Source organism: Lathyrus oleraceus, chromosome 2 (genome assembly GCF_024323335.1).
Source record: "Lathyrus oleraceus cultivar Zhongwan6 chromosome 2, CAAS_Psat_ZW6_1.0, whole genome shotgun sequence".
Classification (NCBI taxonomy): domain Eukaryota; kingdom Viridiplantae; phylum Streptophyta; class Magnoliopsida; order Fabales; family Fabaceae; genus Lathyrus; species Lathyrus oleraceus.
In genome coordinates this window covers 117,421,905-117,433,892 of record NC_066580.1, presented here as the reverse complement: position 1 = coordinate 117,433,892, position 11,988 = coordinate 117,421,905, and the positions used below count along the sequence as shown (strand labels likewise).

Here is an 11,988-nt window from a genome sequence, read left to right as displayed (position 1 = left end):
GTCAGAATATACTTTATTAACTTTATTATTAATATTAATGTTGAAATATTTTTATATTGAATTATTTCATTTAATTCATTTTTTAGATCTTCAGGAACCCATGCACAAATATGAATCGTTAAATCCAAATGATGTGAATTATGTGAATAACGACTTAGACCAGAATGATGATTGTATTTTATTTAAGTTATTAATTGTATGTGTGTTTAACAAACTATTTGCATATTTCTCTAAATCATATCTGGTTTTTTTATTGATATTTAAATTTGATTCTAATGATTTCCAGCAATTGAATTTGAACATGATGTTCACGATGGTATGCAAGAAGGTGAAGTTACCTTACAAAACACGAGCTCAACTGTTGATTCAAATCAAGGTATACTTTTATAAATTCATATTAAATTATTTTTGAAATCTATTATACTATTCTCATGTTCTAAGTATTCTTTGTATTATATTATTGGGATATTGGTGATCTTTCTTCAAAAGTCATAATTGTGGAGCAATTATGTGGTATGATGAACGAGTTCAAAAACACTACAATCCAACCACTCCAAAGTTTTCTTTATGCTGTAGTCAGAGAAAAATTGAACTTCCAAAATTAAAGCGTCCCCCAGATCTTTTAATGTATTTGTTTCATAACATAGATAAAAGAAGCAAATATTTTTTGGATCATATTAGATATTTTAACCTTATGTTTTCATTTACTTCATTGGGTGGAAAAATCAACACTTTTGTCAACAATGGCAATGCCCCACCCATCTTTATCATCAGTGGCGACAATTATCTTCAAATGGGAAATAGAAAATCGAATGTTTGTTGTCGGGTACATTTGTTTTTATTTATTTATACCTAAATAATATTTAATAATAAATATACTATTTTTTGAAAATTTATGAATGTAAATATATTTTTATTTGTTTTTTATTTTATTTTTTCCTATAGAAAGGATAAAGAGATTTCAGAATTGAACTCATCAATCCTTGAAGACATAAAACAAATGTTTGATGAATACAATTCATATGCAAAACTTTATAGGATGGTTCTTGACAAACTTGAGACAAATGATATGTCAAATAAGAAATTGAAAATTATAGGAAAAATAGGGTGTGATGGAAGAAGGCATATATTTGTACAACATCTGATGTTGCGGCTCTTATTGTTGGAGATTTTGATGTTGCTGATTTCAATAGGGACATAATTATAGAGCAGAAAACAGGCATCTTAAAACACGTTTCTATTTTAAATACTGCATATCTTACATTGCAATTTATAGTATGAGTTTGATATTCGCTCAAACCAAATATTTAAGGATGTTATTCTTTGGATTAGTGGAGAGATAAACTAAGTATCTACCATTTCCATCATTCTGATATACTATCTCTAAAATTTTAGATTCAATCCATTAAAAAAAATTCTCATATACTGACTGTCTCCCTGTCATCTCTCTTTACTCCACTATCCCCTCCCTGTCCTCTCCAACTTTCTATGGATATCCGTCCAACATATGCGCCAAAAACACACGATAGATATTTTGGGAAACCAGAAGAAAAAATTCAGGCGAAAAAGGTTTCGGAAAATTGATTATTCCGGTTACCATGGTTACGATTATCGTGATTGTGTTGTTTGTCATTCGTTATTGCATTCACCATTGGAGTATGAGATTGACCCGGAAAGAAGAAGAGGCGGAGATGATAACTGTTGTTTCGGGTGGAGGACAAGTGCAAGCTGATATTTAACATTGGAGTAATTTATTTTTCAGTTTTTTGTTTGTAATATGTTTGATTTCACCTTAGTAGTTTCATTGGATCCTTTAGCATAGCTCACGGTTAACTTTAGAAGCTAGAAATGTTAACGTTACCTCAATGCAATGCAAGTGTCTTTGATATGATTTCTTGATTTTAAAAAAATACAGTTAATTAGTATGTGTGATTGCATTTACTTGTGAAACTTTTTACAAAGTAAAAAAAGTTATACATGTGGACATTTAGAATTAATATATATCTATGAGTTGGCAATTAATGAACCTATAGACAATTACAATGGAGACAATTGTAGATGTAAATTTTAAGATAAACCATTCATTTAATATATGTTCTAATCGACACATATTTCCAATCCAGGCCAACATGCTAGTACTCGAAATCAAGTAATCGATCATTCTTCTTGTCCATTGATGACAGCAGGGAACGATTCGAACCCAGGTCATTGTTTTTATGGTTGTGGGATATATAAGGTACTGGTAGATTTTAGTTTTCTATGAGCTTATGTGTTTTTATGTTTCAGGAAATCCTTCATTCTTCTTGTCGAATTCAAACTGCAAGGATATAAGACCTATAATCATTTTGTTTAGTATGATGAAGAAATGACTTCAAGATCTAAAGACTTAATCTCTTCCCTACATCAAAATTTAAATCAAGAAAAGGTAAAGGTGAATAACGCCAAAGTCAAAGAATAGAAAATGAAGATGAAGATTGGGTTTTTGAAAATGATGATCAAGTTTACTTTAAAAAATGAGCTTTCTGTAAGTATGTAATCTCTTCCCTATATATCCCATGTGTGATGTGTTATTTTGTAATGAATTACTTTAAAAAATGAGCTTTCTGTAAGTATGTAATCTTGTAATGTAACATTTTGTTGTTGAATGAAAATGATGTTTATGCTACATTTTGTTGTTGAATGTCATAATTTTGGCAGCACTAACTTGACATTACAATAATAGTTTGACATTTGGATAAACTAAGCATAACATATTTGTATAGCGTTTGATAGGCCAAGCTTAACACACTTAGAGAAACCATGCTTAGCACAGTTTAACACAATTTAATATGCCAAGCTTAATAGTGTAGGTTATGGTGCTTGTGATGAAATCCCAATATATGTTGCAATATTTGTCTTTGCATTCTCCTTCTTTCCCATTTTATTCTTTTTTGTTTTGGTCTTATTTCCTCTCTTTGGTATGACTCTGTCCACCTTTCCATTTCCCTTAAAGCTCCTCATGTCGTGTCTTATGATTCCACATTTATGGAATGTAAGTGTTGTAAGATTTCTTAGCAAATAAATATAAGACATATAGTCAACAACTCACTCCTAACTCAATTTTTACACTTCCCTATTCACATACCATAAAACATGGGTGTACAATTTAACCATTTGATGTATTCTTAACCAAATGGTTCGAAGTTTAGCTAGCCTAGATAACATATAAAATACACAAATCAAGTTAAACTATTGGGACCACTTTTGGACAAAATCCCTTATGGGACCACAAATTGAATAAACTAAGCATAAAGAATAGGGTTTTAGAAAAAAGGTCCACAACAAATGACAATATAGAGAATGAGACTGCAAACTACACTAAATACACATAAGTTTAGGTTTCTATTAGGGGGGCAACAAATGGCATACCTGAGACAAAATCTAACTTCTTCCTTAGTTTCCATGATGCACGTGAGTTGCTTATTGCAGAAGAACTACGATGTGGGCATGAAGGATGATGAACACGAGACAATGATGATGATGAAGGCGTGAACAATGATGAAGGCATGAATGATGGTAAACGATGATGAAAAAATCTTAAACAAATTTGACTGATGATGAAGGTGTGACAATGGAGATGTAAGATGGAGAACAATAGTTTAGAGTATTTTGAAATTAGGGTTCACAGAGGGGTGCTCAGTTCGATGGAACAAGTGCGAAGTTTAATTTATAATTCATTTTTAGTTTTAAAAAACATAATAACTAAATTTAAATATATATATATATATATATATATATATATATATATATATATATATATATATATATATATATATATATATATATATATATATATAATATATATATATATATATATATATATATATATATATATATATATATATATATATATATATATATATATATATATGTTTTTCTTTAATTTTTAAGTGATGTGTCAAAAATTGTAGGATGTTATATGCTCCTTACCATATCATAAGTTGAGGTGCTATGTATCCAAATCTAAAGAGGAAAAAACTCAAAAAATATTAATAAAAGATACTAAAAAATTGTTTTTTTGTAAAGGGAAACTAAGATGTTAAATAAATTAAAATAGTGGGAATAAAAGAATATTTAAATTTAATTTTTTATATCGTAATAAATATTTATAATTTTCTGAAGGAGCACGAAGTTCCATAAGAATAGATTGGGAAGGAACATAATAAAGTTCCACAAAAAATTATTGATAATTCTAATTATTTAAATATTTTTGAGAAATTATTTTTAGTGATCAAATGACTCTTATTGAATTTTTATTTTGAATTTTTTGAATTTTTTTTTGTTTGAGAAAATTATTATGACTGATCTTTATACCAGATATTACAAGTGATTTTTATATCATATTTAAATGGTCTTTGTACCATCTGAAGATGTATTTCTAAATTGAGTTGTTTTATCTTGGAGACGGCATGTTAGTTTGATTACTTTGCATAATTTAAGACAGTACTACAAAACGTTTAAAAGAGAGCGACATAATCTGAAAATTTCTCGATGACAACTTTTTTAAAATCATAAAACAACAAACGGAAATAAATCCCGGTTATATGCGTTAAATATGTAATTCTTTGTGTCGAGCATGGTGTACGCTCAACAAGAATTGAACACAGTCTGTATTAACTGTATATGATAGGAAGTCAAATACAACTTGTCGAAGCATGTAGCTACCGAAGGAGTCAACCTTGACAGAGTCAAAGAAGATTGACTTAGCTTAGTTTTAGTTGAGTTAGTCATTTTGTGATTACTTGGAGTGCAAGTAATCTCATTTATAAATAGAGAGGAACTCTATTTCATTTAAAATAATTTTTGGAAAATGTTTTGTAGTAGCATTGTGTAGCTTTTAGAAATAACAGTTGTGATTAACACATATTGTAACAAACACTTTGAGTGCAATTTGCATAACAATACAATCTTCTTCTTCTTCTTCCAGAATTTTCCTTTTCTCTCATTTCAATTGTGTCGTTTTCTTCTTTCAATTCTCTGTGTAGTGTAGAATCATCTTGCAATCAAAGAGTGATTATTTTACCTGAGTAAAAAAGTTAAAAACAAAAGGCGTGATCAATGAAAAAGATTAATTCTTGTTCATCAAGATTGTTTCGGTTAAGTTTAAAATTGGAGTTTTTCCAACAATATGACTAGAATATGAATCAATGGTTACTATATTCTTGACCTCAGTGAGTGTACCATTCTTTTTTTAATTTAATGGATCACAGTCCGAATTTAGATATTATGATGCTACAAAAATTGATATTTACAAATGAATGTCCAAAGAAAGAGAGTTGCATCTAAAATACCAATATTGTATTCAACTCCCAAACATATGTCTCTAGAATGTGATTCAATGGTTATTATATATAAACAGAATGGAGGGCATCATTTACCTCAGAGCTACTATTTATGAGCGTGGATATTATACTAAAGAGTCTACATGAACACATGAATCTTTATACAACTTACATAGTAAATAGTAACATTCTTGTAAATGTGGAATCTTAGTATAATGACGTTCTACAAATCATTAACCATTAGAATTTGAAAGCGCACATAAGAAACAGATCCATCAACTTGTAAAGTATTCCCATAGCGATAGGAACAAGAATTAAGTGGGTGTATTTCTTTCCAATTAAGTCCCGAATAAGGTATATATATCTGAGTGTGCGTGTGCGCGTGCATGTATAGTTATTTATATATTATCTCGCATAAATTAAATTTTTAATTTTTGTGTCTCATAATCCCCTCATCAACATAAAAAATAGGTCTCAATCAATCAGTTATAACACATCGATAATGGTATTATTATAAAATATATGGTGTCAAAATATACTTTATTAACTTTATTATTGATATCAATGTGTAAATATTTTTATATTGAATTATTTCATTTAATTCATTTTTTAGATCTTCAGGAACCCATGCACAAATATGAATCGTTAAATCCATATGATGTGAATTATGTGAATAACGACTTAGACCAGAATGATGATTGTATTTTATTTAAGTTATTAATTGCATGTGTGTTAATCAAACTATTTGCATATTTCTCTATTTCATATGTTGTTGTTTTGTTGACATTTAAATTGATTTCTAATGAATTCCAACAATTGAATTTGAACATAATGTTCACGATGATATGCAAGAAAGTGAACTTACCTTACAAAAAACGGGTTCCACTATTGATTCAAATTAAGGTATACTTTTATAAATTCTTTTTAAATTCTTCTTTTATTCTATTATACTATTCTCAAGTTCTAAGTATTCTTTATATTAGATTATTGGGATATTGGTGATCTTTCTTCAACATGTCATAACTATGGAACAATTATTTGGTATGATGAACGAGTTCAAAAACACTAAAATCCAACAACTCCAAAGTTTTCTTTATGTTGTAGTCAGAGAAAAATTCAACTTCCAAAATTAAAGAGTCTACCAGATCTTTTAATGGATTTGTTTCATAAGAAAGATAAAAGAAGCAAATATTTTTTGGGATCATATTAGATCTTTTAACATGATGTTTTCATTTATTTCGTTGGGTGGAAAAATCAACACTTATGTCAACAATGGCAATGGCCCGCCCTTGTTTATCATGAGTGACGAGAATTATCATCAAATGGGAAGTTTACTGCCATAAGATGCTTCTCAACCTAAGTTTGCTCAATTATATATATATATATATATATATATATATATATATATATATATATATATATATATATATATATATATATATATATATATAATGAAATAGAAAATCGAATGTCTGTTGTCACGTACATTTGTCTTAATTTATTTATACCTAAATAATAGTTAATACTAAATATACTATTTTTTGAAAATTTGTGATTGTAAATATATTTTTATTTTTATTTTATTTTATTTTCCTATAGAATGGATAAAGAGATTTCAGAGTTGAACTCATCCATCCTTGAAGACATAAAACATATGTTTGATGAATAAAATTCATATGCAAAACTTTATAGGATGGTTCATGACAAACTTGAGACAAATGATATGTCAAATATGAAATTGAGAATTATAGGCAAAAGAGGGTGTGATAGAAGAAGGTATAATATTCCTATAACATATGAAATTATGGCTCTTATTGTCGAAGATTTTGATGTTGCTGATTTCAACAGGGACATAATTATAGAGCAGAAAACAGGCATCTTAAAACGCGTTTCTATTTTAAATACTGCATATCTTCCATTGCAATTTATACTATGAGTTTGATATTCGCTCTGATCAAATATTTAAGGATGTTTTCTTTTGATCGGTGGAGAGATAAACTAAATATCTACCATTTCCATCATTCTTATATACTCTCTCTAAAATTTCAGATTCAATCCATTAAACAAAAAATTCTCATATATTATCTCCCTACTATCTCTCTCTTTACTCCACTATCCTCCTCCCTGCCATCTCCAACTTTCTATGGATATCCCTCCAACAGATGCACCAAAAACACACAATGGATATTTTGGGAAACCAGAAGAAACAATTCAGGCGAAAAAGGTTCGGGCAAATGGATTATTCTGGTTACCAATGTCACGATTATCGTGATTGTGTTGTTTGTCATTTGTTACTTCATTCACCGTTGGAGTATAAGATTGACCCGAAAAGAAGAAGAGGCAGAGATTACAATTGTTTTTCCGGGTGGAGGACAAGTAAAACTTGTTATTTAACCTTGGAGTATTTTCTTTTTCTGTTTTTGTTTTTACTATGTTTGATTTGCGTAATGGCTTCTATGAATGGTATGGTTATTGTTAAGTTTCTTTAGAATTTCTACGAATTTCTTAAATTTTCCTTCATTTTTGGATTTAACAAGTCTTTGGGGATAAGGTACAGGTGGTTTGTATGGTGGCAGTGGCATATAAGGTAGTTCTTTATCTTTTGCCTCTCTGCTTTCGTCTTCTTTTCCATCATTGGTTGGTTCGTTTACCTTTTCAGATCCCTTACCAGAATTTTGATACATGGTCAAATTTTGGATTCTGGTGTCAATTGGTGCATCTAATTTTGTTCCACTCCGAAGGGTGATAGCATTAGCGTGGCCTTTTGGGTTTGGTTGAGTTTGACCAGGAAATGGTCTAGCTAGGGATGCTATTGCAGCTTGTTGTTGGACTGCTTGGGAGATCAGGGTTTCTAACATTTTCTTATGGGTAACCATATCATCAAACTTATTTGAAAATTGTTTCATCAATTCAGTCGTGTGAGCATTTTGATTTGCAAACTCTTTAATTTGTTGAGCTTGGGCAATTATAAAGTTTTCCATCATGATCTACAAATTTGACTTTCTAGGTGCTTGTGAAGCAACAGGGGCTCCTTTTTGATATCCAGGTGGAATAGCCGGTGATGGGTTTGGTGGAAACAAAGCATTGTTACTTTTAAAGGAAAAATCCGGATGGTTTCTGCAACCAAGATTGTAACTGTTTGAATATGGGATTCCTTAAGCATAGTTTATTTGGTCGGTGGGAACACCAACCAATAACTGACAATCAACATTAGTGTGCCCATGGGTTCCACATAATTCACAATTTGGTGTTATAGCAGCTACAGTAGTTACTGGTGTTATGGCCAAGCTTTCAATCTTTTGAATAAGCGCATCCACTTTAGCATTGACGCAGTCTATGCCATTGACTTCGTACATTCCACCTTTCGGAGTTGGTTTTTCTACAGCAGCACTTTCACCTCCCCCTTTTGAAATGATTTTGAGCCATGTTCTCTATGAGTTCATAAGCTTCATCGTATGGTTTGTCCATTAGAGCTCCGCCAGCGGCAGCAGTTAAATTCATCTTAGTGTTATACAATAAACCATTATAGAAAGTATGGATAATCATCCATTTTTCAAGTCCATGATGTGGACAAAGTCGCATCATATCCTTGTATCTTTCCCAAGCGTCGAAAATAGATTCATTCTCTTTTTGCTTAATTTTGTTGATTTGAGCTCTTAGTATAGTTGTTTTGCTCGGTGGAAAATATCGGGCTAATAAGACTTTCTACAACTCGTCCCATGTGGTTACTGAGTTTGAAGGTAGAGACTGGAGCCAAGCTCTAGCTCTATCTCTTAAGGAAAAAGAGAAAAGACGTAGTCTAATCGCTTCTTGACTAACACCATTTTCTCTCACTGTGTCTGCGTACTGCACAAACACTGACAAATGTAAGTTAGGGTCATCTATAGGACTACCTGAAAAATGGTTTTGTTGAACGACTGGCAACAGCGAAGGTTTCAACTCGAAATCGTTTCGATTGATAGCAGGGGCAGCGATGTTGTTATGTGGTTCTGGTTGCGATGGAACAACATAATACTTCAACGGACGATTTTGTGGTCTTTCGGCCACATTTTGTTATGGTTCTGAAATTGGGATAATAGGATCTAGAAGATCGTATTTAATACGAAAAATGTGGATTCAGAGTTTTAAATTAAGATAATGCTTGACATCGTCAATTGGATGATTTAACTCCTTACTCTGAGAACGAGTGTCTGGCATACAATCAACAAAGGAAAAACGAAAATTTGTTGCCTTAGTCTATACGGTGCAACAAAGGAATCACAATATTGACTGAATTAGTCCCCGACAACGGCGCCAAAAACTTGATCGCTGACTGACGTATCTGTTGCATGATGACTGCAAGTGCAGTGCCTATCTTGTAGTTTTAAAAGATTGTCAAACCCACATAGACTAATGGTCAAGCTAATGTTATCTATTGTTGCAGTGCAAAGCTAAGGCTAAAGGTTATAAGGTTATGAACAGGAATGAAAATACTAACTTCTAATGGTTTCAAAGTTATGATAAAAATGATTTTGAATATGGGTTCCGTGTTCCTAGGGGCTTAGGTAGAATTCAGGCACTAAATACGACTCTATTACGTTGTGTAGAAAATATCGACTTAAATGTCCCGTGTCACACTCTTGCGCTATTGACAAAGATCACACCTCCTAACCACATAATTTTGCTCTCGCTCGCTCGTTCTAATTAGAAAGCGTATTTTGAGAGTAAATGAGATCATGAACGATGCCTAAAGCGCTCTAGCTGTTTTTAGGATCGTTGCCTAGTTTCCATTATTCGATTCTTTCCTCACACTCTCGTGCTATCATACTGAACCTTGATTTGTCTCACACTCTCGTACCAAAACAGTAAAACATACATTTGGAAACTAAAGCCAAAACATAGTTAAATCATATATTCGCGCCTATTATATCTATCGAGTCCCGTCGGTAACAACGGTCCTCATACGCCAGACTCAGGATAATTTAGCAAGGCATGATATTAATTGAAAACATCATAACTAAAGCATTCAAAACTAAGAACAGCATGGCATGCATGTAATAAAAACAGTAAAACATACAGATATTAAAAGTTGTAAAAAGGAAACCTGAAATTAAAGAAAACGGGAACTTGAATTGAATTTAAAATGTCAGCAGGCTTGTTCTTGATCCAAGAGTACAATGAGAAATAAAGAAAAACAAGTGTGACAATCCCTCGATGTGAGTTATTGTCACTTTTACAAGTAAATTTATGCTTAATACTAAAATGTGATTTTGCAGAGGTTTTGCACAACTTGGATGCTTCGAAATACCTCCCACAATCTTATTTATAGAGGTTTTGCGTCCTCTAAACTTCCTTTGATCGTGCAAGGAGAGTGGAGGGAAAATAGGTAAAGTAAAATGGCCATAAACTGCCCATTAGCGCAGTTCTGTTACTGCATGATAATGGCAAACGCCATTAGGGGAATGGCGAACGCCATTCCTTCCATACATAAATGACATGGCAGGCAATGGGGATGGCGAATGCCATCTAGCAGGTGGCGAACTCCATCTGCACAAAATGGTTAAAAACAACTCTTTTGCTCCTTTTTAGCTCCTTTTACTCTCCTTTTCCACGAGGCTTCCAAATCTCTAATGAAATCGGGTAGCAATAGGAAAACAAATAAATATGAAGTAAAAGGAGATAAAATGCATAAAAACATAGACGGATGACATGTGGAATGAGCCTAAAAACATGATACGATTTCTCGTTATCAAAGGGCAAAATGGTAATTATACACACAAGTATTATCACAAAAAGGGATTTTTCAGATTACATGACATTTTCATGTCTTGGATAGTAGTGATGTGTTGTTAGATACCACTCACTGTTTATTATGTTCAATACGTGATTTAATATAATTGTCAATATCGCGAAAACCTACAGGGTAACACACAAAAGGACAGATTGATGAGAGACATAGTAAATAAGGAACACTGTAAGATACGGTGCACTTAAGTGAATTCTACAACATCGTAAGGTACATTACACTTAAGTAGAATACGAAATATGGTAAGGTACCACGCGCTTAAGTTATTTTTGGTATACCATAACATATGCGCCACATACACTAAAGTGGGCTTTTAACCTTGCAGCCCACACAAGTGGTTCTATAAATAGAACCCTTGTGAAGAAGCATTTCACTTGATGAAATATCATTTCTCTCTCTCTCTCTCTCACTCAAAGCCTTCATTCGTAGTAGTTAGCACTAAGACTAAAGGAATATGTTCGTGTGGACTGAGTAGAGGCGTTGTCACCATTCAACGCTCGTGATCATTCCTTAAATCTGCATCAAAGGTTTCAATCGTCACAAGAGGTAACAGTTTATATCACTGATCATGCCCATTGGTAAGGATCACTAAAGGAAAAAAAATTAATTTCCACTTCATTTTGGATTACAATTTTCCTTCATGAACGCCCACGGGATGTTGATATTATTGAAATATGTTATGTGTTGGAAGTGAGGTTTTAAGACATAAAGGGGTGTGACACCTATGGGCTCGACATACTCGATCTGTGATTAGTGATAGACGTAGTAATCCCTCCAAAGTTAAAGACACCAAATTTTGAGAAGTACAAAGGGATTAGTTATCCAAAGACTCATTTCACGATGTACTACCAAAAAATAGTCGCATACTCTCACGAAGATAAG

General features: G+C 32.0%; 1 protein-coding gene and 1 non-coding gene across 2 annotated transcripts; one reads left to right on the top strand and one right to left on the bottom strand.

The window, feature by feature from the left end:
• Nucleotides 1–7,750: 7,750 nt before the first annotated feature.
• LOC127122178 (uncharacterized) lies at nucleotides 7,751–8,305 on the bottom strand. Its single transcript, XM_051052560.1, has one exon. It carries the CDS (start codon nucleotides 8,303–8,305, stop codon nucleotides 7,751–7,753), a length of 555 nt encoding a protein of 184 aa, XP_050908517.1.
• Nucleotides 8,306–8,877: 572 nt separating this feature from the next.
• LOC127124544 (small nucleolar RNA R71) lies at nucleotides 8,878–8,984 on the top strand. Its single transcript, XR_007804023.1, has one exon. It is a non-coding gene; the product is annotated as a small nucleolar RNA R71 (small nucleolar RNA).
• Nucleotides 8,985–11,988: the final 3,004 nt, after the last annotated feature.

What these genes read in the sequence shown, in the direction of transcription:
- LOC127122178 (XM_051052560.1), bottom strand. Translation starts at nt 8,305, where the DNA reads ATGATGGAAAACTTTATAATTGCCCAAGCTCAACAAATTAAAGAGTTT.